Source organism: Felis catus, chromosome E1 (assembly GCF_018350175.1).
Source record: "Felis catus isolate Fca126 chromosome E1, F.catus_Fca126_mat1.0, whole genome shotgun sequence".
NCBI lineage: Eukaryota > Metazoa > Chordata > Mammalia > Carnivora > Felidae > Felis > Felis catus.
In genome coordinates, this window is record NC_058381.1 from 42,265,161 (window position 1) to 42,286,735 (window position 21,575).

The 21,575-nt window shown below is 58.6% G+C and overlaps 1 protein-coding gene and 1 long non-coding RNA gene across 5 annotated transcripts in view; one reads left to right on the top strand and one right to left on the bottom strand.

The window, feature by feature from the left end:
* Positions 1-21,203, bottom strand: part of HDAC5 (histone deacetylase 5) — a 38,862-nt gene extending 17,659 nt beyond the window's left edge. The window contains exons 1-4 of one of the 4 annotated variants that reach the window (XM_023244462.2): positions 21,054-21,203; positions 15,502-15,712; positions 8,852-9,009; positions 7,566-7,637 (exon numbers count right to left, since the gene is read on the bottom strand). In XM_023244462.2, coding sequence (XP_023100230.1) covers positions 7,566-7,632 — 67 coding nt within the window. In that variant the 5' untranslated portion in view covers positions 7,633-7,637; positions 8,852-9,009; positions 15,502-15,712; positions 21,054-21,203. Of the gene's footprint in view, positions 1-7,565; positions 7,641-8,851; positions 9,010-15,501; positions 15,713-21,053 lie in introns of all 4 variants that reach the window. The other 3 variants (XM_023244461.2, XM_023244460.2, XM_023244463.2) reach the window with 3 other exon arrangements.
* LOC123382071 lies at positions 107-3,881 on the top strand. Its single transcript, XR_006589843.1, has 2 exons — positions 107-440; positions 2,161-3,881. It is a non-coding gene; the product is annotated as an uncharacterized LOC123382071 (long non-coding RNA).
* Positions 21,204-21,575: the final 372 nt, after the last annotated feature.

The following is a 21,575-nucleotide window of genomic DNA, read 5'->3' on the forward strand; positions in this document are numbered from 1 at the left end:
TCAAGATAGGAGAAGGCTCTCGACCGCCTCCTGGTGGACCAAGAAAGTGGGAGGACGTTGGAAACGGAAGAGAGGGGCGTGGGGTGGAATATTCCCTAAGAGGAAAGGCTGGGAACTCTGGCTAGCAAAGAGCCCCCTGAAAGGCCAGGAGAGGGATCAGTTGGGAGGGCAAGGCCCTGGGTCCTTCCCCCAGCCCCCATGCCTCCTTCTGACAGAGAGCTATAGAGAACAGAGTGGAAGCCAGACAGCCCACACAGTAATCTCTCCTACAGAGGGAAGCTAGAAGGGTCCAGGTCTACCCTGCTCCATACTCTACTCCTGAAGGACTCTGCCCCCTCTGCCTGGGAGTGGTGGCCTTAGGAAAAAGTGGCAATACCATCCTGTCCTCGGCCTTCTGCAAGACTGACTCACACTGCCTCCGTGGAGAAGCCCCAGCCCAGGTAGGTGAGTGGGCAGGGCTGCGTATTTCTAGCCATCAGAGTGGCCCCACGCATACCAGGCGCTGGCTCAGAAGGGGCCACCCTGCCTAGCTCACAGGCACACCTGGGCAGTGGCGAAATCTTAACGATGATACTTCTCTCCCATCCATCTGGGCCTCCCACCTCTCCGTGAACCCCAGCAGCCCAGTTGGGGCTCCCACGGCAGATGGTTCGGGCGGCGCAAGCAGAGATAGCCTGGCTCCTCAGGGGGAGATAGTACAGGTGCTGACGGGACAACTTCTGGGACGGCCACCAGCACAGCCTTAGACCAAAAGGAGTGTCCAGACAAAGAGGGACACTGCCCCCGAGCGGGCAGGAGCTCTGGGACAGGAGGAGCAGGTTTTCGCGGTACTTTGGGAACAAGGGTTCAAAACGAAAAACAAATCGGGTTGCTCCAGGGCACGGCCAAGCTGTCCTCCTGCTCTGAGCATACTGCAAGCCATGCCCCGGCTCCAAGCCCTCAAATGGAGAAATCACCAACTCCAGAATACCTGTCACCCAAACCCTGGCAGCAGATAGATGGCACCTTTCATTCCCCCTGGAGAAGATGTAGATGGAAGGGGCCAGCACAGCGAGTGGACCCGTCCAACAGACCTAAAAAGCTTAATGCTGGGCTCTAAAAAGACCCTGCTCCCAGGAGCCACCAGCCACAGAAGGCTAGGGGAGAAGGTAGAGACCCAGGGTACACAGAGTGTGAGAGAGGGGTGCGCTGAGCTGTTTGGGACAAACAGGACCCAAAAAAAAAAAAAAAAAAAAAAAAGAATGAGGCCTCTGCAGATACACCCTGGATCTAAGGAGCTACCCTATCAAAAGAGGGGAAGGGGGGAAAAAGGCCTTTGAGATCATTTGTTTCGGCCCCCTCTTTTGCACAAACCTCTTAGGCCGCTGTGTAGAAGATTCCACCGGCTAAGTAGCAGGGAATCACACCCTCTGAACACTAACCTAAACAGCCTGGCTCCAATGCAGGGCATCCCGGGCCCTCCACACCAGCCAGCCTGGATAACTGGCCCCACTGGAGAGCAACGTGCGGGCGGCACCTTCCACCAGCACCCCGTACCCTCAGGAGCTCCCTCGCCACGCGGGGCAGTCAGCAGCTTCCTTAAATGGCTAATGACCTCGTTCTGTCCCTCCGGAGAATGGGAAAAGGGGTTTGTCCTTTCCTCGGCCTTTGGGAAGGAGGCAGGGAACAGCCTTTCACACTCCTCCCCGTGATGCCGATGACTCCTCCCCACCAAGGACGGTTTCCCATGATCTATTTCTGTGCTCTTACGTGACTAGTGAGGCCAATTTAGGCTCAACAGGTTCTACCACAATTCAGACGGTATTTCCACATGTGCGAGCTGGGGAAGACTCTCACCTAGCAATCGTCACAGCTCCTCATGTAACGCAAGCAGACACATCACATAATGGTTAAGAGCCAGGGCTCTGGAGCAAGAGAATGCCAGGGTTCAAGTCAGGCTCCGCCACTTCCCAGGGCAAGGCACCGAGCACCTTCTCTGTGCTCCGTGCGGGCATCTGTGAAATGGGAGTAAGACTAGTACCTTCCTCCCAGAGCGCTTAGGCTCAGGGGAGGACACGCCGGGGAGCTTGGCGCTGTGCCGGGGAAGATCTCAGGAGATGCTAGTCAGGGCTGTTACTAATGGCTCCTGGTATCCGTTTCTATCCTTGACCCCTCTGGCAGTCTAGGTGAAGATTTCGGGACCACTTCTCAGAATGTTTCTAAAGTGCATGATACAAAATACTTAGCGCTACGCCAAGCTCAGACCTCCGCCAGAGCGAGGCCTCAGCTCTCTCATTTCAGCCTGCTGCAAGGTCACTCTGTGGTCCTGTCCCGATCAAAGCCCTGCCTGTGGGGCACAACGTGAACTGGACCGGCCAGCGGCGAGAGATCCCAGCGCCAGAGAAGGAATCCTGGGAACGGCCTCCTCCCAACCACAGCACATCCAGGCTGTTTCTGCTGCTTTGCTACCTCCAAGAAGGGCCGCTCTGTCCTCTGCGGCTCAGCCCACGGCCGTGGCATCCCTCTGGTCCCTCAAAAGCATTGCTTAGCACAGAGGAGCAAAGGTTTGGATCCCTGCTCTGGGGGTCCCGACTCCAAGCAGTCAGAAAGCCTTCTCTGGTATCTAACCTCACTCCACTGCAGGCTCCAACTGTCTCCCCAGTACCATCCCACATCTTCCTGGGCCCCTCTTCTGGAAAGGCAGAAGCAACGTGCAATTGACTTCAGAGACTCTCAGAATATCAGTGCAGGAAGGGCTTGCAGATCAGCAACTCAACTTCCCAAAGTGACAGAGGACAGTGAGGCCACAGATCAAAGAGATCTGTCCAACATCATCTGGAAGGGAGGCAGGGGAGCTAAGGCTTAGCTCAGGTCTTCCGGCTCTCCATCTGCCTCCCACTAAAAAAGAAGAAAAAACAAACAAACAAACAAACAAACAAACAGGAGAAACCTTGAGGGCTGTTCCTGCACTTAATGAGAGATGGGGCGAGGAGCCAAACTTTGCATTAAGGATGCAGGGATCTAGACGGGGCACCCCGTTGGCCTCCAGAACACCAGAGTCCAGGAGCACCAGTGAGAAGGGGGCTGAGTGGTTGGAACCCCCAGAAATCTTGAGGCAGACCGGGCCTCTGATGGACCTTAAGCCTAGGGGGTGCAGAGAGTCCTGGTGCAAGGCATGAGCATCTCTCACTGGTGAAGAGAGAGTTACTCGCTCATCTCAGATGGCTATCTGGAAGAGAAACAGACTCACTTCTCCCAGCCCCACCATTTCCAGGAAACGCTGGGGCACCAAGCGAGAAGCAGTTAAAAGGCGCATTAATCGCAAAGCCTGCAGCTGTCGCTGGGACTGCTCACTCCACACCTGGGGTGGACAGCAGGGGCCCCAGGGCAGGAGCTCTGCCTCCACCCACCCCCCCACCCACCGCAAGTACAACGCAGCCCTGAGCATCCAGCGGGGTGCCCTGCCCACCTGGCCACTTGCCATAATCCTCCACCCCAGCTGGGGTTCACACACCTGCTGCCCAGCGTCTCAAGACATCCCCCCTCCGCAGACCGCCAGGCGGCCAGGGGCTGTGTTTGACTATGACCGGGGCCACAGCCTTCCTCCCGGTGCGGTCAACCCTTCTCCGAGGAGTCCCAGAGCCCACTGAGGCCTTCCGGGGAGGCTGGTGACATCCACAGGCAGGCTGCCGGGCCCCACGACCCCGTCCACATGATTCCTGTCCACACAGCCCTTATTCCAAGCGTAGGCCGGGTCTACACACATCAGAACCATTTGACATGCGTCCCAAATCCTGGTTCCCGGGTTGCCCCACAGAATCCAAACCCTTCAGTGGGGGAGGGCAGGGGCGAAGCCTTGGAGCTCTGCATTTTAATATATTCCCTTGGTATTTTGGATACGACTGAAAGTTGGAGAACTACTTTTTCTCACCGTGTCCCCGGTCCGGCTGCGAACCTGACAGCTGTTACAGCTGTGTGTGTGGACACAGTTAATCTGATTTCCTGTCTGGCAGCTGTGCAGCAGGGAAGGGACAGCTGAGGGTCTCAAAAACAAGAAGAGGTGATGAAGTCGGAGGGGCGGGGGGGGGGGCGGGGGGGGGGCGGGGGAGGGGAGGCTGTCTGAAGGCGATGGAGTGTTCAACTTTGTTCCTGAGCCCGCCTCTCTCCTGAAATCCCTGCAGGGAGGGAGAGAGCTGACCAAGTGGCTCCCCACTACTCATAGAGAACAAAGTCTCCTCTCAGAAACCTCAGAAGTCCCCCCAAAGCCAGACTGGTCTCTACTCTCCAGGAGCACAAACTGGAGAGGCACAAAGGCAGGTTGTGTATACACGCTGTGTATACAAAGAGCAACCAACTTAAAGGGGCAAGTTGGGGCTGAAATCTAGCCCACGCTCCAATTGCTAAGCCACGTGCCCTGGCATGAAGATGCATCCACCTGGAAGAAGGGCCCCCTCTAAAAAAGGTGCACAAAGGAACGCTTGTGTGGGTTGGCCGCAGCCCTTCACAGAGACCTGAATCTGAATCCCAGCTGTCACTTACTCTGTGACCTTGGGCGAGTTCCTTAACCTCTCTGATCTTTCTCAATCGTACAACATGGCTAATAATATCTTCCTAAAAGAGACGAGGTAAGGAAAGCACCTGATACTCTTGTCACTTAGTGCATTATAATATTAGTTCCCTTCCCACCTGAGCCTCGCCCTTCCTACCTTCCCCGCATCCCTACACCTACACACCCACACACCCAGCTAAGCTGGGAATGGCCTGAAGAACGTGAATAAGAATATCCAGGGGAAACCCCAATACCAAACCCCAACCCCATGGCACTTCCCAGCATTCAGAGCATCCCTTCCTGGCACAGGCAGGATTCACACCCTCCCTCACTGGGTAAAGGAGATTCCTCTTCCATGCCTGCTCAGAAAATCCGGCACGATGCCCAAGCATCAGCTCTGGCCAGTCCAGGCCACAGGGGAATCCAGAGCCCACAGAAGGGTGACGGGGGATCCCCCAGAACCGCATCTTTGGGAATCCCACACAGGGGTGCAAGCTCCGAGGCTCCCCAAGCTGCAACCAGGCCTGAGTGAGGGGAGTGCCCACTGTGGGCTGGGCTGTTGTAGAGGGGCCTGGCAGAGACCGCGCCCATCAAGGAAGACCTCTGATGGCACCATTGGCAGCTGCAATCTGTGCCCCTCATCAAGCAGCAACAGCAAAGAGTGCCCTGCATCCCCCGGGAGCACCCCCTGCCAAGGCTCTGGCTCTCCCATGGGGGCAACTCACCGTATCTGTCTACTCACCCAGAGGGCCAAGCCCCAGAATAGAACCCAGGAATCCTGACATCAGCTCTGGACACCAGCCCTTCAAGCAACATTCATTCACCCATGTGCCAGGCACTGTGCTAAGTGACGGGGAACAAGACAGCCCACGGAGCGAAGGATAGCCCTAAAATAGGGTTCCCAAGATTTGCCACTGGAGTAGGCAGAGTCCAGGGTAGACAGCCACCCCGGAAAGTCCTCTTCCCCAATCCGTCGGGCTGGGGAGGCCTGGCGACACACACTGCCCAAGAAGCGTCCCTGGACACCTGCTTTTTTAGCCACAGGCTTTTGCATCCTGTCTGGAGACTGATCAAGAGATGGGGAGAGGAGGCGGGAGGGGGTGGGGGTGGGGGAACACCAGGCTGCCTGGGCCCTCATGGCCGTGTTTATCCGGGGTGGATTTTTTTTAACCCAAAGGTTAAAGCGTTTCTATTTGAAACATCTATTTACATTCCAGAGTCCAAAAAAAAAAAAAAAACAAGGCAGCCGAGCTCCAGGCCTATATCTGTCCCCAGCCGCGTCACAGACACAGCATCAGAGCTGCGCAGGGGGAACATTCTTAGCCCTCTCCCCGAGCCGCTGAGGTGACTCACACCTCCCTCCTGCCAGCATGGACCACACCACCGATCAGAAGGCTAGGCAGTGCGCGTGTGGCGGGGGCACAGGGATCTAGAGAGAGATGCTGGCAGGGGGTGGGGGGGTCTATGCAAGGACAGGAGGCTCAGGGAAGGGATAAGAGTAGCAGGGTTCCAGCCCGCAAGGATTCTGAGGTCTAACTTGAAAGAAGGTAAGAGAACATGCTGAGGAGGAAACTTCAGGCCAACCGCCAGCTGCTGCTGGGAAGCAAGGGACAGCGGGAGAAGGGCAGGATGGGTGGACCGATATGGCATCTGCCTGCAAGCAATGCTCTACACAGTCAGTCCTCTGCTCTCCAAGAGACCAGCTCGACTCCCAGGGGCTTCAGGCCGGGTCTTCAGTTAGAGCCGCCGGCTCAACCAGACCAGGGGTAGAGCGCTCCTGTGTTCCTACTCCCTCCCAGTGTAGGTCCTCTGCACGGCCAGCCCCCAGGGTCATGCCCCCAACCCAGGGGCCTGCGTGGGCACCCTGCAGGGCTGGTTCCCAGGGTTATGCCCCTTCCCTAGGAAACACTGCGGGCATCACTGCCCAGGCAGATGGCAGGCCTTATCCCAAAGATCTTCCAAAACTTCCCAAAACATTCATCCTCTCACGTATCCTAGTTCAGCTGCAACCTCATCCTTGGACAGCTTAGAGCCAAATCACAGGTACCCACGGAGGCACACAGCTCCCACCTTCCAATTCAAAGCCTGGGACCCACACCCACCTATCCAAAGGCAAAGACTCCTGATACATATGCACACAGACACCCACACCCAAGCACCAAGGCACTGCCAGGAGGGGCCAAGCGGGCATGGGGCCAGCAGGCCCCTCCCTAGAAGAAGCATCTTGTGGTGCCGGCCTGGTGGGAAGGCTGTGCCAGAAAGGCCTCATGCTGCCAACAGGTTCCTGAGAGGGAGGGAGGGAGTGGCCCAGCTCTGGGGGACCCCACCCCCCGGCAAGAGCCAAAAATGTCCCTGCTGATAAAGTGGCAGTCCTAGGGGGTCCTCAAGCCCATAAGAATCAGAGTGACACGCCTTCGCCGTCATGAGATGGGATGAAATCAAGGCCAGACGGAAGGAGAGATGGGGAGCTAAGGAAGTCAAGACCCCCGACACCCCAAAGCTGCCAGCCTCTACCCAACCCTACCACAACTGCCTCGCATCTGGGGAACTCCTGACTGGGGACTTGCAGAAGTCACTGCCCCCAAGAACTCAGTCACAGGAGCTGGGGTGGCCTTTACTCTCGTGAACACTCAGCTATGGCTCATGCCCCTGTCCAGACCTGGGGAGCAGGCCGCTGGGAGGCAGGTCACTGACCCACTTCCTCCCCTCTGACCACAGTGCCAACTAGGCCAGGATCCTCCAGTACTCCACAGCCCCCAGCAGCTTACGCCGACCCTGCCACCCTGCCGGAGGCCAAAGAGACTCCAGAATGCAGCAGAGTGCAGCTGGAGGGCACGGCGGGAAGGCAGGTTTGGGCCAGGGAGGGCAGGGGAGCCGACTTCAGTGAGCACGGCTCCCCTGACCACACATTCTCAACAAAGCCCTCCAAAAACATCTAAGCAGGACCCCATCTGGGCGATGCTTGGAGCCAGGTGCTCAGCCCCAGGGACAAGGATGCCCAATGGCAGAGGGCAGGCGGGGACAGCAAAGCACTTACCTGCCACAGGGATGCCGTGTAGAGGGGTCCGAGGCAGGATTTCCAAGGATGGTTCCCGGCCTGACATCCCATCTGCTGAGAAACAGGATTCCGTCTCATAGATGGTCTGCAGCATCTCCACGAGCCCCTGAGCCTTGGGCACCAGCAGCATGCCAGGGAGGGGGCCGCCAGAGGCGGGAGGCGGCCAGAGGGAAGGTGGTCGGGCGGGGCCCTCACTGCTCAGGGGCTCCCCTAGGCCACTGCTGCTGGGACCCGTGCTGTGGGGAGGTGCCTCATCCGGCCCGGGCACTCCTGGCGGCAGGAGGAGCCAGGAGGCTCTGGAGCTACAGGCCCGGTTCTCCTCTAGAGGGGCATGGGACCACTGGCCTTTCCCCAGCTCCCAGGAGCCGGGGTATGGCTGGGCGCTCAGGGGACAGGAAGGGGAGCTCAGCAGGCAGGCGGGCTCTCTGTGTTCCCTCCCAGCCCTGGGTGACAGCTCTGGGCCTGGCTCCCTGCTCCTCCTTCCCGAATGAGCCGCCGGCAGCTGGCAGGAGACTGAAATAGCAGTTGGGGGAGGGCCCTGTCTATAAATAGGTGGAGCATGCTCAGGGAGCCGCCGGCCGGCTGCCAGGAGCCCGGGCCTGGCGGAGGCCCCATGGGGGGGGGGGGGGGGAGGCGCGTTCCACCCCAGGAGGAAGCGCCAGGCAGGGGGATGGGAACAGGGGAGGGCCTGCACTCAGGGCCAAGGCCACAGAACCGGGTGGCCAGAGGCTGAGCTGGAGAAGGGCACAGGCCAGAGGACCCATGTGTTCAGGAGCCGCTCTGGCACTATTCTTGGCAGGCGAGGGGCTGGAGACCAAAAAGCCAGATTCCATCTCTATGTTCCCTCTCGCCATCAGAGCAGGTAAAGAAACCAGAAGGGTCTGGGAGAGGGTGGCAGACAGGGCCACCTGGCCTAACCTCACATCTTCCCTGGAGTCCTTCTAACAGCCAGATGGGAGTTGATTTAACTTCCGCCCTCCCTCGGAGCTGGAAGGTGCCTCCCCACCCCCTCAACCAGCAGGGAGACCCCTGAGCAGCAGCTAAATGGCAGCTCCCTCCTACCCACTAGGGGTGTCGCCTCCATGGGCTGCTCCACTTCCTTCCAGGGGGCAGGGAGAGTTCCTCGATAGGCCTTGCGGCATCCATGGAAGGGAGCGGGTGGGGGGGGGCGGGGGGGGGGGCGGGGGCACCTGCCCACTCTGGGCACACGGAGCTCCTCCCTGGCTATGTACCAGGTGCGATGCTAACGGCAGCACATACATCACCTCGTTTACTCTGCACGATGACCTCAGGAGATAGGTGCAGATGGGGAAACTGAGGCAGAGATGAAGTCACTCACTCTAGGTCATACAGCTGCTTAAATGGTAAGGCCGGGATGTCTGAGGCTCCAGTCTGAGTGCTAACCACCACAGCCCACTGCCTCCTACACAAAGGAACACATGAAGCTGCCCCAGGGTTTCCATTCACAGGTACGATGACCCCCAGTACCCAGGGAGGAAGACACGTGAGGACAGAGCCCCTCTAAGAAGACTCCAGAGGCTGCCAGGACCCAGCCCTTCCTGACCGGCTCCAGGCCTGGCACAGCAGCCCATGCTCCTGGGGCCTTACTGGGACCTAGGGCTAGTGCACACGAGGACCTGTGACACCCGCCTACCCTGCTCACTGCTGGCTCGTCCCTTCTCCTCGGGTTATACCTCCCACTGGTACAGAGATCCCACTTGGCCCCCTGACCTCACTGGAGCCTTTTTTTTTTTTTTTTTTAAATTTTTTTTTTTTTCAACGTTTATTTATTTTTAGGACAGAGAGAGACAGAGCATGAACGGGGGAGGGGCAGAGAAAGAGGGAGACACAGAATGGGAAACAGGCTCCAGGCTCTGAGCCATCAGCCCAGAGCCTGACGCGGGGCTCGAACTCACGGACTGCGAGATCGTGACCTGGCTGAAGTCGGACGCTTAACCGACTGCGCCACCCAGGCGCCCCCTCACTGGAGCCTTTTAATAGCCTGGTTATTCCTGGGTCTCGGTCCCCCTCCCCCTTCCTGATGTCACGGTTGCTATTTTGGAGCCCCCTCCTGGCCCCTCCTTGCCCCCAACTCCAGGCACGGAGCCAGGGACACCTGTCCTCTCCCTGGACTGGATGACCTCACCCTCCTGTCAGGAGCCCTGAAGGAGCTGGCCAACCAAGGACATGGTAGCCGTGGCTCCTGCAGCCCGGTATTCTAGCCAGCTTCTGCCAAGCAGGGATGACAGCAGAGGGGCCTCCTGCCCTCAGGTGGGGGACCATATAGACAGGGAGGTGGCAGAAATGGGCTTTCCCAGGCGCTAGACGAGCTGATCTCACACAATAAGACGGACACTGGGGTGGAGGGCGGGAAACAAAGACCCGAACAAAGATCTGGAGCTTCAGCTTCTCCGCCAAGGCAGACTCTAAAAAAAATGGTGATGCGGCAGCGCTCCCCGCAGGGGTCTGGCGTTGGCAGACATCTCAGGGTGGGTCTGGGGACCTCATTGACCACCTCCTGCCCCAACCTCATCCTGGCCAACCAGACTCTCTAAAGAGGAAGGGAAGCAAAGACCCAAAGTCCCCTCACTGAGGGGATGGGCAGCAGACTCAAGGCAGCCCAGAGAGCCAGGGGCAGGAGCCCCTCCCAGCTCAGGACTCCACCCACCCACGCTGGGAGCAACCAGAAGGGCTGGCTAGCCCTGTCCTGGCTCTCTCTGCCTGCCCCAGGCACAGGAGAATATGGTCGGGGAGCCCTGTTCTGGAGGAGAGGAGATCCTCAAAAGCAGAGCCCCCAGAACCTGGAGCAGCCAGAAACCTAAGGAAAGAGAACTCCTTGCATAGGAAAGACACAAGCACCCAGGAGACTGGGCAACCAGAGGTGGCCAGAGCCTGGGGCTCGGGGCAGTTCCCAGCACTGTTAGGACTTCCTGTAACAGCACGAAGTGGGAAGCAAAGCGTCAGACAACCAGACAATCCTCAACGCACTTCCCAGAATCCTCCAGGGGAGCTGGAGACGAGGCCTGGGGTGAGACAAGACAAGTGTCTTTTCTCCTTCTGAGATTCAGGTGATGCAATAAGGTCTTCCTCATGTCCAACCCTCAACGTTTCCCACTCTACAGCCCCTCTCCTCGTGGTTCATTTCTCTGTCTCCAGGCATCCAGCCCCCCCCATGTGTCATCCCACAAACCTCACAGAGCACCCACCAAGCCTAGGGTGCGTGAACGCCATTGGCAGCTGGCACCATCCCCTCCAGACCACAACGATCTCATTCCCTCCCTCAGAGGCCGGCCTCAGGCCTCCTAACCTTCCAAATCTAGGGGAGGGGAAGAGGCCATTGCTGGCTCCTTGAGTTCCTCCAGGCTCCCATTTCCTGGGCACAAAAGGTTGGGGTAGTGCCCTGACCTAAGAGAAGAAAGCAAATCTTATTCGTGCGCAGTGAAAACCCGAGGGCTGGCTCAGGAGCACCCTGGATCGAGGGAGGGTACCAGGTGTCCTGCGGCCCTGGGGACATCAGGCCTGCCTGCCCTCCAGCTTTCTCCTGCCCTTTGAGCCCCCATCATGCTGGAGCCCGTCAGCCCCATGGCATCAGACAGAGCTGCCGTGTGCCAGGCTCCACGCTAGGTGCTGGCTGAAGCCTCCCATTTGAAACCAAGTCCCGGAAAAACGTGAACACCTACTTTGGCAGCTTTCACATCCCCTCAGGGTTGACCCTGCCGTCCCATCTGAGCCTTCAGTCCCTTTCGACTGATGAAGCAGGGAAGAGGAGGGCGGAGCAGATCCCAATCTACAGTAAGCACAGGTGTGCCAGGGGGCATCTAAGTAGAGAGTCCACTTCCCAGACCCCAGGCCCACGCCCGTACTGACCCACTTTCTCCTTCTTGGGGCTGGGTGCCTGCCTCCCCTTAAGGGGGGGGGGGGCGTCAGAGGCAGAGCCTGAGCCCGAGGCTGGGAGGCAGGACGCCGAGGTTCCTGGCTCCACCCCACACCCATGCCCCAGTTTCTCTGGTCACCCGGAGGGGGCAGCTGCCTTCCCTCCCTCCTTCCTGGGAAAGGGAAGGAGAGAAAGTGTGGAGTGTGTTGGGAGGTGCTGGCCAGGCAGGTGTTGTCATGAAGCTTGTCTCCCCTCCCACGCTGGGGATAAGGAACCTGGCCGCCTCCTCCTGGGGCCCTGCCGCCATCCAGACTGGCTCCCACGGCGGGCCTCACTCTGGCCCTCCCTTCTGGGCAACAGCACAGAGGATGGGGCAGGGACCAGAGCAGGCCTCGGTCCCAGGTCCCAGGTGCCAGGGCATCTCCTCCAACCTGGCCTGTCTGAGCCCAGACAGGCGGCAGGTTCTGTCAGTCCTTCAACCCCACTGAGGGGAGCAGAAACGACCGGTTCCAGAAAAATAAAGAAAGCCTTGCTCCTTGAGCCCCCTTTGGCCCGAAGAGAAGCCAGACACCAGGGAGTGGCCTCCTCAGGGAAGCAGGCGGCCCCATCAATGGCCTCTGCCTGTACTCCCAAGACGGCAAAAGAGGCAAATCAGGTCAAATGCTGGCGTTCAGCCCAGCCCAGAGGTAAGTCAATCAGCTCCTACCCCCGGGGGAGGAGGGGTGAGCCCCAGAAGCAAACTGCTCCCTCTGCCTGCCGCCCCTCACCCAGGAGACTCTCTCCCACTAACTCGTTTGTTAGGAGGGCAGGGATGGACCATCTTCTATTTTCCTTCTGTGTCCCCTCCGCAGGCTGAGCTCAGGGTTGGGCACGCTGGGGATACTCAGCAAGCACTGGCCAAAGAGGAAAGCTCCCACCCTGAGAGAGTGCAGGGAACCAAGGAACAGTGCTGTTCTGTGCCCTAAGGAGAGAGGAGGGAGTCTTCGGGGATTCAGGAGAGGGGGAGGGGTGCTCTGGGGCCAGGGCACCCAGGTCCCGGGCACTACCCATTCTCATCATTCCTACCTCTGTCCCCAGCCCCAGGGCCCCACGCTCTTTCTGGGGCTCCCTTCAGAGTGTCCACAGGCCAAGTGGACACCCACCCGCCCAGCTACAGTTTCATTTTACTTCTCTGGAGCCAAAGGCACGTGCTTTTCAGGCCCGTGCCAGGCACAGGCACCAGGAGCCCCAGCCCAGATACCACTCTGAGCCCTGGGAACAGGAGACGCGGGGGCCCCTCAAAAAGGAAGAGCTGTGTGGAGGCGAGCCATCCCCCCCCACCCCCCGCCCCCGGCCCAGAGCAGCTCTTCCTCCGCAAGGAGAGGCAGCCCCGGAGCCCCAGGAAAACTGGACGGGAAGAGCCTCCGGGCCACGATCCCCAGCTCTGAGGCCTCTCCGCAGTCCTGAAATGTGGTTCCCAGTCTCTTGGCCCCCTCCTCCTCTAACTCCTTCCCAAACATGAGAAGACAGCATCTCCCCCTGCTGGGGGGATCTGAAAAACCAGCCAGGAGGTGAGACCAGCTCTCCAGGCCCCAGAGGCCCCTCCTGGCCAGGCTCAGCAGCCACTCCCAGGCTGCCTGCCTCCTGCGCTGGTGGACACCTCCATCTACCACCACACTCCTACCAGCCCTGGCAGAACCAGCTGCCAGGGGAACCTGGGCCACCAGCATCTGGCAAGGCAACCTAGTGACCGCATCTAGCCAAGGGTGATGTTTTTTAGCCTTTCGCCGTAAGGGAATAAAATCCCAAAGCCGGGAAATGTCCTTCCCAAGCCACAGCCAGATGCCTCCGGGCAGTTTCTGTTCCCTTGACCAAGGGTTTGACCCAGGCTCGGTGTGACTGCAGGTGGCGCCTAGAGAGGTCAGCACAGTAGCTCAGAGGAAAAGAGCAGCTGGGCCCTGCCGCTGGGCACAAGCGACCAGGGCACAAGCGACCATGCCGCAGCAGGGCCCAGCTGAGGTGGGCCCGGGACCGCGGAGAACCCACCAGGCCTCTCCCTTCCCTTGGCCAGCCCCGCCTCAGAGGAGGAAGCAGGAAGTCAGAGCCTCCCCCAGCACGGGAGTCACCCAGACCTCTCCACGTCTAACTCCCGCCACAGCCCCCACAGGTTGAATGAAGGCAAAGACAGAGACTAGAGGCTCCAAAGGGGAAACAGGAGGGGGCTCAGCAGGCAAAGCTGATGTGGGGAGTCTTAGGAGTACAGCCCTCACCAGCCGGGGCCCTACTCTGCCAGCGGCCCATGCCCTGAGTATGTCATGTTGGAAAGGGGAAGGGGCACAACCTTGACCAAAACAAACGGCGCAAAGCCAAACAATCCCCCCAGCTGCCAGCTTCCCTGAGTCTACAGAACCCCCAGGACCCTGGTCAGGACCTCTGCCACAGAGCGCCAGCACCGGGTCCCCACAACAGAAAGCCAAGGTCCAGGGTGCCTGGGTGGCTCAGCTGGTTAAGCATCCGACTTCGGCTCAGGTCATGATCTCACAGTTTGTGAGTTCGAGTCCCGCATCAGGGTCTGTGCAGACAGCTCAGAGCCTGGAGCCTGCTTCTGATTCTGTCTCCCTCTCTCTCTGCCCCTCTCCCACTTGTACTATGTCTCTCTCTCAAAAATAAACATTAAAAAAACCATCTTTTTAGGGGTGCCTGGGTGGCTCAGTAGGTTGAGCACCCAACCTTGGCTCAGGTCATGATCTCACGATTCATGGGTTCAAGCCCCTCATCGGGCTCTGTGCTGACAGCTCAGAGCCTAGAGCCTCCTTTGGACTCTGTGTCTCCCTCTCTCTCTCTGCCTCTTCCCCGCTTGTGTGCGCTCACTCTCTCTCTCTCTCTCTCTCTCTCTCTCTCTCTCTCTCTCTCAGAAACAAATAAACAAAATAAAAATAAAAATAAAATTTTTTTTAAGAAAGCATCAGGTCCAGCAAATCAATGATCAGCAATGAGATGGGAGAAGCCTTGGATCCTGATGCTGCTTCCATCCTGCAAATGGGTTTTCATCTCTAGGCCCTAGTTCTCTTGCCTCTACAAGATGGGGAAATATCCCTCTACCCCTACGGAAAAAGATGTGGGGGACAGGCTGGGCTGGGGGGGGGGGCGGTAAAACGGAACATGATGGACTCTGACCCTCTAAGACTGTGCCGAAGGAGACAGCCAGGGAAAGAAGGTAGTTATTACTCTGACCACGCTGACCCATGACCCTCCTGTGAAACTCCTGAGGGTCCAGCTCGGGCCACTTGGACACTTCCTCATGGGCATACACCCAGACCCACCCATCCATAAATCTGCCTGGAGACTCACCCATAGACTATTTCTGGCAGTGCTAGGCAGCCTCCTAGGAGCAAAGGGGACTAGGAAATTGCAGGGCCAAAGACCCCAAATTAGGAACCCACCATGTCCAGGGCCCAAGAAGAGAGGGGGTACCCAGACTCAAAGGAGAAAGCCAAGACTCCTCTACCAACGCATCACTGCGCCCCTCCATCCCGGTACCACACATCCCAGCAAAGGCTAAGGCCAAAGGCCCTGCGAACCTCCACTAAGAAAAAAACATGGAACACAGAGAAACTCTCCACCAGGAGGAGAAACACCACCACAAAAAAGGAAGCTGCATTCGGCTGCTGTAGGAAATCTTCTAGTATCATCCTCAGATGGCCCAGAGACATTCAGGGATACATGTCCCCTTCTCAGGCCTGCCTGTCTTGGCAAACAGGGCAGGGCAGAAGGGGGACTGGAGGCTCCCTAGTTGAGAAGGTAAGCATGGGGACAGAGTTGGACCCATGTCCTCCCAGGGCCAGGCTGTACTGTCAGCTCATCAATTTCCAGCTCTACCCCATGGTCAATAACTTCAGGTTTGCCTCGGTCTTTTTCTCCAAAGGCTTCTCCATTCCTGACCCCCCCTTGTTCCTTTACAGCTCAGACCCCAAAGGTCAGCTGGCCTTGGCTGGAAACTCACACAAGCTCATTTAGCCAAAACCACCCCAGGGTGCCCTTCTCTGGCCTCCCAGCTCTTACCCGACTCGGTGGGAGAGTTCATGCCGGCTCTGGGCCCACAGGAAGCTGGCGTTGGGGGCTGGGACGGGAGGGGGTGGAGCTGCGGTGATGTCAAGAGAGACAGACGAAAACAGACAGACGGACGGGACAGGAGCCCGGGGCCGCTGTGCCTCTAATGCCCATCAGAGGCCATCCTTCGGGGCGAGGCAGTCAGGCACTCAGAACGGCATCCCTAGGGAGAGACGGAGCAGGGTTAGAGGCCCCCAACTCAGGAATGAGAGTTGAAGGAGACCTCAGGGCTTGTGAGTTTACACCTGGGGAAGAGAAGGAGGGACATCTGCCCCAGGGGCCCGGAGGAAACCAGCAAAAACAGCCAGACCCTCGCTTCTTCTCTAACTGGTGAGGCTGCCAGCACTCGAGGAAAGGGAAATGGCTACAGAAGCCACACCCAAACTCCTTTTCAGGTGACAGTGCCCACTACCAGGTGGGGAGACCTTACAGACTCGTTCGCTCGGGGGGGCCTGATGTGGGGCTGGGTGTACACGAAAGGAAAAAAGTGCAGGGAGGCTTTGAACTGTCTACGGCAGTGGGGCGAGGCAGGCTGATCTGGAGTCTCTGGCAAAAGTTACGGGAGAAACTGGTACCCCAGCCCCAGAAGCCGGAGCTGGGATCGGAACGCAGTCACTTTCTCCCTCCTCTCTGATCCTCGTGTCACCCGGCTCTGGAATCGTGAAGGGTTTCTGTCTTGGTCTCCCCCATTCAACAACAGGTCCAGGAAAGAGGGCAGCCGCCTCTTCTACCCATACCCCGTGCTGTTTCCAGGGATTTGGAAAAGCAGACACACGCACCCCACATCTAGCACTCCCCGGACTAGGGTCCAGGGCCCAAACCCAGGGCTTTGCGTGTGTTGTACAGGTTGTGCCCTGTGCAAGGAGGTCTGAAGACCAACCTGTTCTCTGCCTGCCAAGCAATGAGTCAGCCAGGCTGAGACCACCCAGAATAAGGGACACCTTCTTTCCAGTTTGTACCAAGGCACCAAAGACCCCAATAACAGGTATGCCCAGACCAACACAATAATGGAGGATAGCCCAGCATTACAGGACGGTGAGTTTTCCAACCTGGCCTCACTCCTTCAGCAACTCGCCACCCCCCCCTTCCAGCCCCACAGGTACTCTTCAAGCCTCAGACGCTACACAGGCACCCACCTGGGCCCATCCCTAAACAGCCCATGATCCACCCCAGACATGATCTCATTCATCTGATCCAAATGAAGGCAGGTCTTCCAATACCCAGTGAAAACTAGGTAGCTGAGTGATCCAGTGAGGCTGAAAGGAGGTATATGTTTAAGCCCTCACCTGGTTCCCCCAGCCAGGGACAAGCAACCAGCTCTCCCCCCTGGACAGCCCCACCTCCTGGCAGGATTAATTCTCAGTAAGCCCTGCACTGTCATCAAGGATTCCAGGAGAGGGGTCCATTTGGAGCCAGCAGCCAGGGAGTCAGGCATGGCCCGGACACAGGAAACACACACACACACACACACACACACACACACACACACACACACACAGAAGACCTCAAGTCTTCCTAAGCCAGCTGTCCCTTGCTTTCATCCACAAGGTTTGCACTCTATAGCTGGAGAAAGGTGCACTCAGATGGGGAGTTAGGATGAGGCAGAGTAAAGGGGCTGAATTGTTCCCAGCAGGCACAGATGTGGGGCAAGGACAAAAGAGGCTGCACAGGGCTCAGGCCAAGCTCAGGAATGTAGCAGGTGGGGCTGTTGGTGCCCTGGCCGGGCCCGCGTGGGCAGGCAGCTCAGCCCGTGCCCACCCCAGGGCTGGCGCCCAGTCCTGTTCACACCCTTTCCCGTGGGCTGGGGAACACACGTTCAGAAATTCCCACGATTCCCAGCAGCCCGAGTGGCCCAGCCCATCTCGGCACCTCCATAGCAGGGCACACTCAGAAGGGGCAGGACCTCAATGGTACAAAACCTAAGTTAAGATCAACTTTGAGTCCTCCCCCCCCCCCCCGCCCCCGCCCCCATCCCTCTGTCAAGCCTCCTCCTGAGTGAACAGGGGCCTCCCTGGGAAACAAAGCAGAGTTCACTGCCTGATCCGGACAGGCAAAGATTCTTGTCTGGGGTGGGGCATGAAAGGGAAAAAGGACAGGGGAATGGTTAAAACCTGGCTCTTTGGTCCTTCCTCTGCTGCAAAAACTCCACTGTTGGCTATAGTTATACGAGGGTCTCGGTGGGCAGTGAGGGACCGAGAGAGGTGTCACTTCTGGGTAACAGAACACTTTGATGCCTGACCAGCGAGCAGCCTGGCTTCCATGACATCATCAGCAGGCAGACCCCCAGAGCCCAGTCTCCAACCCATCAACTCTCTCTTGTAGTGAGACCTCTGTCCCACTCCAGGATCCAAACCCACCTCCCACCTCCAGCCAGGATGGCAGGGCGTGGAATGAGGGAAACCGGCCCCGCCTCACCCCACAAGCTCATGGCTAAACCAGGGGAGGTAAGGCAAAGACTCCCCCACCCCATTCATGAGTAATAAAAACTCTGGCAGAGGGTGGGAGGAGAAGGGCAGACAAATAAGGGAGGCTTGGAACAATGTAATGACCCCAAGGCCACAAGTTCACAGGGCTGCCCTGCAGGGATCTGTCCCTCAAACAACTCCCTCAGAATTCCTGGGGAGTCAGGTGTCCGTCCCTTCAACAGCCTCTCTGGAACCTGGACTCCAGCACCAACAGGCAGCCTTCTCCCAGGTCCTGAGCACTGCAGCCTGGGGTCCCCTCCCCAGGTCACAGACAGTCGGGTGGAGCTGTCTGAACCAAACCCTGTGAACCTGAGATTACCCAGAATCTGAGATCAGTTGCAAAGACCTCATCAGAAAGCTGCAAGCCCAGACATCCCATCCCACGGGCACAAAAGACCTATGATCTTGACCCCTGCTGACTGTGGCCCTGGCAGATCACTTTCCCCAGCCTCCAAGAGCTCCCTCCACCTTGTGCCTCCCCCAAGCTGGGCCACCAGAAACCCAGGATTATCAGAGCCAGGAGGGGTGGCTGACTTGGATCTCTAGGCCCCAAACTAAAGGAAGGGGGAGAGAACAGGAAAGGAAAAAAGGCACCAGGCTGACAAATTCATTTTTGCAATCGGCCCATTTCTGTTTGTCTGCTCAGACGCAGCTCCAGGCATCTGCACAAGCCAGATGGAGGAGGCTGCTATTTCTAGAAAAAAAAAGGGGGGGGGGGGGAATGAGAGGGGAGGGAGGGAGGAGGTGGAGGCAGAGGGCAGAAGACCGGGTCTGTTTGCCCTAAAACCTCAGGCAGACCGATACCCCCCTCCCCAGCACTACCAGACAGGGTCCTCATTCAAGAAAGGGCTGAGGCGGGGGCTGGGGTGAGGTGGGGTAGGGGAGAAGAAAGGCAGAGAAAGTTTAATTAGCCAAAGTCGACTACAATAGGCCCCCTCATGGGCTGCATCAGGTTTTCATTCATGAGCAAGCGACAGTGCTCCAAAAATGCCAAGAACCGCCCCCCCTCGCAGTCTCTCCCCCAACCCCCCCCCAACAGGAGTGCGTCCTCTAGCAGGCTGGCTGAGCCTGATGCCGTGTTCCAGACATCCCTCCTCAAAGGGATGTGAGTAGGAAGAATTAATTATTAAAGAGCAGCTGGTATTTCGGCACCGACTGCACTCCCCCCAGCTCCTATAGCTGATCCCCCTCCCCCTTAAGCAGAAACACAAACCACACCACCCCCCATCCCCAGGCCCCATTTCTAAACACATAGCTAAGATGCCACCCCTAGGGAAAGGAAAGCAAACCTTTGTCTCTGCTGCTACTTGGAGTGGGTGGGGCATGTGATACCGCTGCCCCCCACCTCCATTACTAGGTCCAGCTACTGGGGAGGATATACTGGGGAGGAAGGGAAGGCTGGCACAGAGTTAACATGTCCTCCAGCCTTGCCCCCCAAGTAACTTACACCTGGTCTCTGTCTCTCTGGCCCCTGACATGCATATACAGGACAGAGTGGGGATACTGGGGGCCCACCCCTCTAACTCAGAAAGACCTCCGCCTGCCTTATCAAGACAGAGTCCACATTTAAGTCCAAGGGGAGACAGAGCAAAGAGAGGATTCAAAAGGGGCAGGGGGCAAACCAAGATGTCCCAAGCTTTGTGTTTTAGGAAGGAGAGAAGACTGGAAGGAAGAAGCAGGCAGCCCCCAACATGGCTCACCCACCAGCCCCAGCCCCAGCCCAGCCCAGCCCAGCCCAGCATCTCAACAGCCAGCACAGACTCTGGGGCCCTCGCACCTGAACTCGGACTGAGGATCCTTTCTGTCTAAGTCCTCGGAACCTGAAGAGGCCCGGGGCAAGACCCAGTCTCCAGCTCCAGTCCTGCAGAGCAGTCTGGCCAGGAGTCCCTCTGGCCAAGCCTCTTGGATCTCCCATCCCCTGCCTCCTTTTGTTCCTCAGATCTGGCATCATCCTCCCTTCTCAGGTGAACCCAACCATCACCATCATCACCCCAAATTGCCAAAACTAATTCCAGGCCCCACAAGCACAGTGATCACTGTCAGGGTGGTGGGTCTCTTGAGCACCCCCCCCCCACAAAAGTAACTGCAGCTACTACTACCCCTTCCTCTTTGGGGACACACCTCATCTCAGAAGGCCAACAGTGGAGGTATCAGATGGTCACCTCTTCCCCCAAAGGAGGCACCCCCACCTTCCCCTCTTCTCCCCCCAACAACCAGACTCCCAAATCAATTCCTTATCACCCAGCCAGTTCTCATCTTCCCCAGGGCCCCAGAGAAGGGTGGGGTAGGGAGGCAGCCTCCCTCAAGTTAAAAGGCAAGAGCAGACCCTGCCTCTATAAGATACAGATCCAGGATTAAAAACGGGGGGCATCCACCCCAGACAGGAAGGAGGGTAGCTTTCATCTCTCTCTGGCCCCAGGGTGTCAGACGGTGGAGAGGGTGGGAACAAACGCAATAACGCCTCACGGGGGAGGGGGTGAGAATAATGGGAGAGAGAAGTAAGGTGGGCCCACAGGCCCCCTCCTCACGCACGGAAGTCAAGGACACAAAATCAAGGATGCGTTCTTAGGTCTGGGTGGAAGCGCTGCGGGGTGGGCAGCGCCCCTCACCTCAGAGTACCAAGAAAGGAGTGTCCAGCGTAGAGGGGTCTGCATAGAATCCGGGTGCAGGGCTCAAATCGCTCTGCAACGCGACATGCGCCGCCTGGGAAGGGGCAAATCAGGAAGCCCCGGCTGGTCTCCGGGCCATTAGGGGGTGCGGGTCGCGGGGAGGCGGGCCCCTCCCTCACCTGCAGGGAACGCGCCCCTGCACGGGAGTGGCGGGGAGGGGCGCGCGCAATAACCCCGAGGCCCGGCTCCCGGGCTGGCGATGCTCCCGGGGGGCGCCGCCGGGCACCGGGAGCCGGGAGGAAGGAAGGGGGGCGCGGAGCTCGGCGCGCGCGCGGGGAGCCCGCGGGCAGCGACGGCAGGAGGAGGGGGCGCCGCCTCGCGTCGCGGGCACCCGGGGGAGATGGGATCCGGGGTGGTTCGGCGGGCTCACCCCCTGCGGCTCGAGCTCCGGCTTCGCGGGCGGCGGCGGCAGCAGCGGCGGCGGCAGCAGCGGCAGCGCCTCCTCGACGGCTCCTCCATCTTTGCGGCGGCTCCTCCGGCTCCGCTCGCCGCCGCCACCAACAACAACATTCGGAGACGTCACTCCCGTCACGTGACCCGACCCAGAGCTAAAAATAGACCCAGACCTCCCCCCCCCCCCCCCAACACCCTAGCTTCAGCCACCACCAACTCCTCCCCTCCCTCTCGGCCCTCCCCGCCGGGCGGGGCCAGCAGCGCCACCGGGATAGGTTCTTAAAGGGCCGACACCCAGCAAAGGGTTGGGCTGGGGAGGGGGTGGAAGGCAAGGGATCCGAGCCCTGCGAGAAGGGGTGGAAGGAGCGCTGCAGGGGACCCGGTCTGACTCCTGGGCCCCGGCCTTTGGGACGCTCGACTTTCCTCCCTGCGCTCCCTCGACTTCCTTTTCAAACCGTGGATGGTGCAATCGTTGCCTGCCTAAGCTTCTCCCTGACCC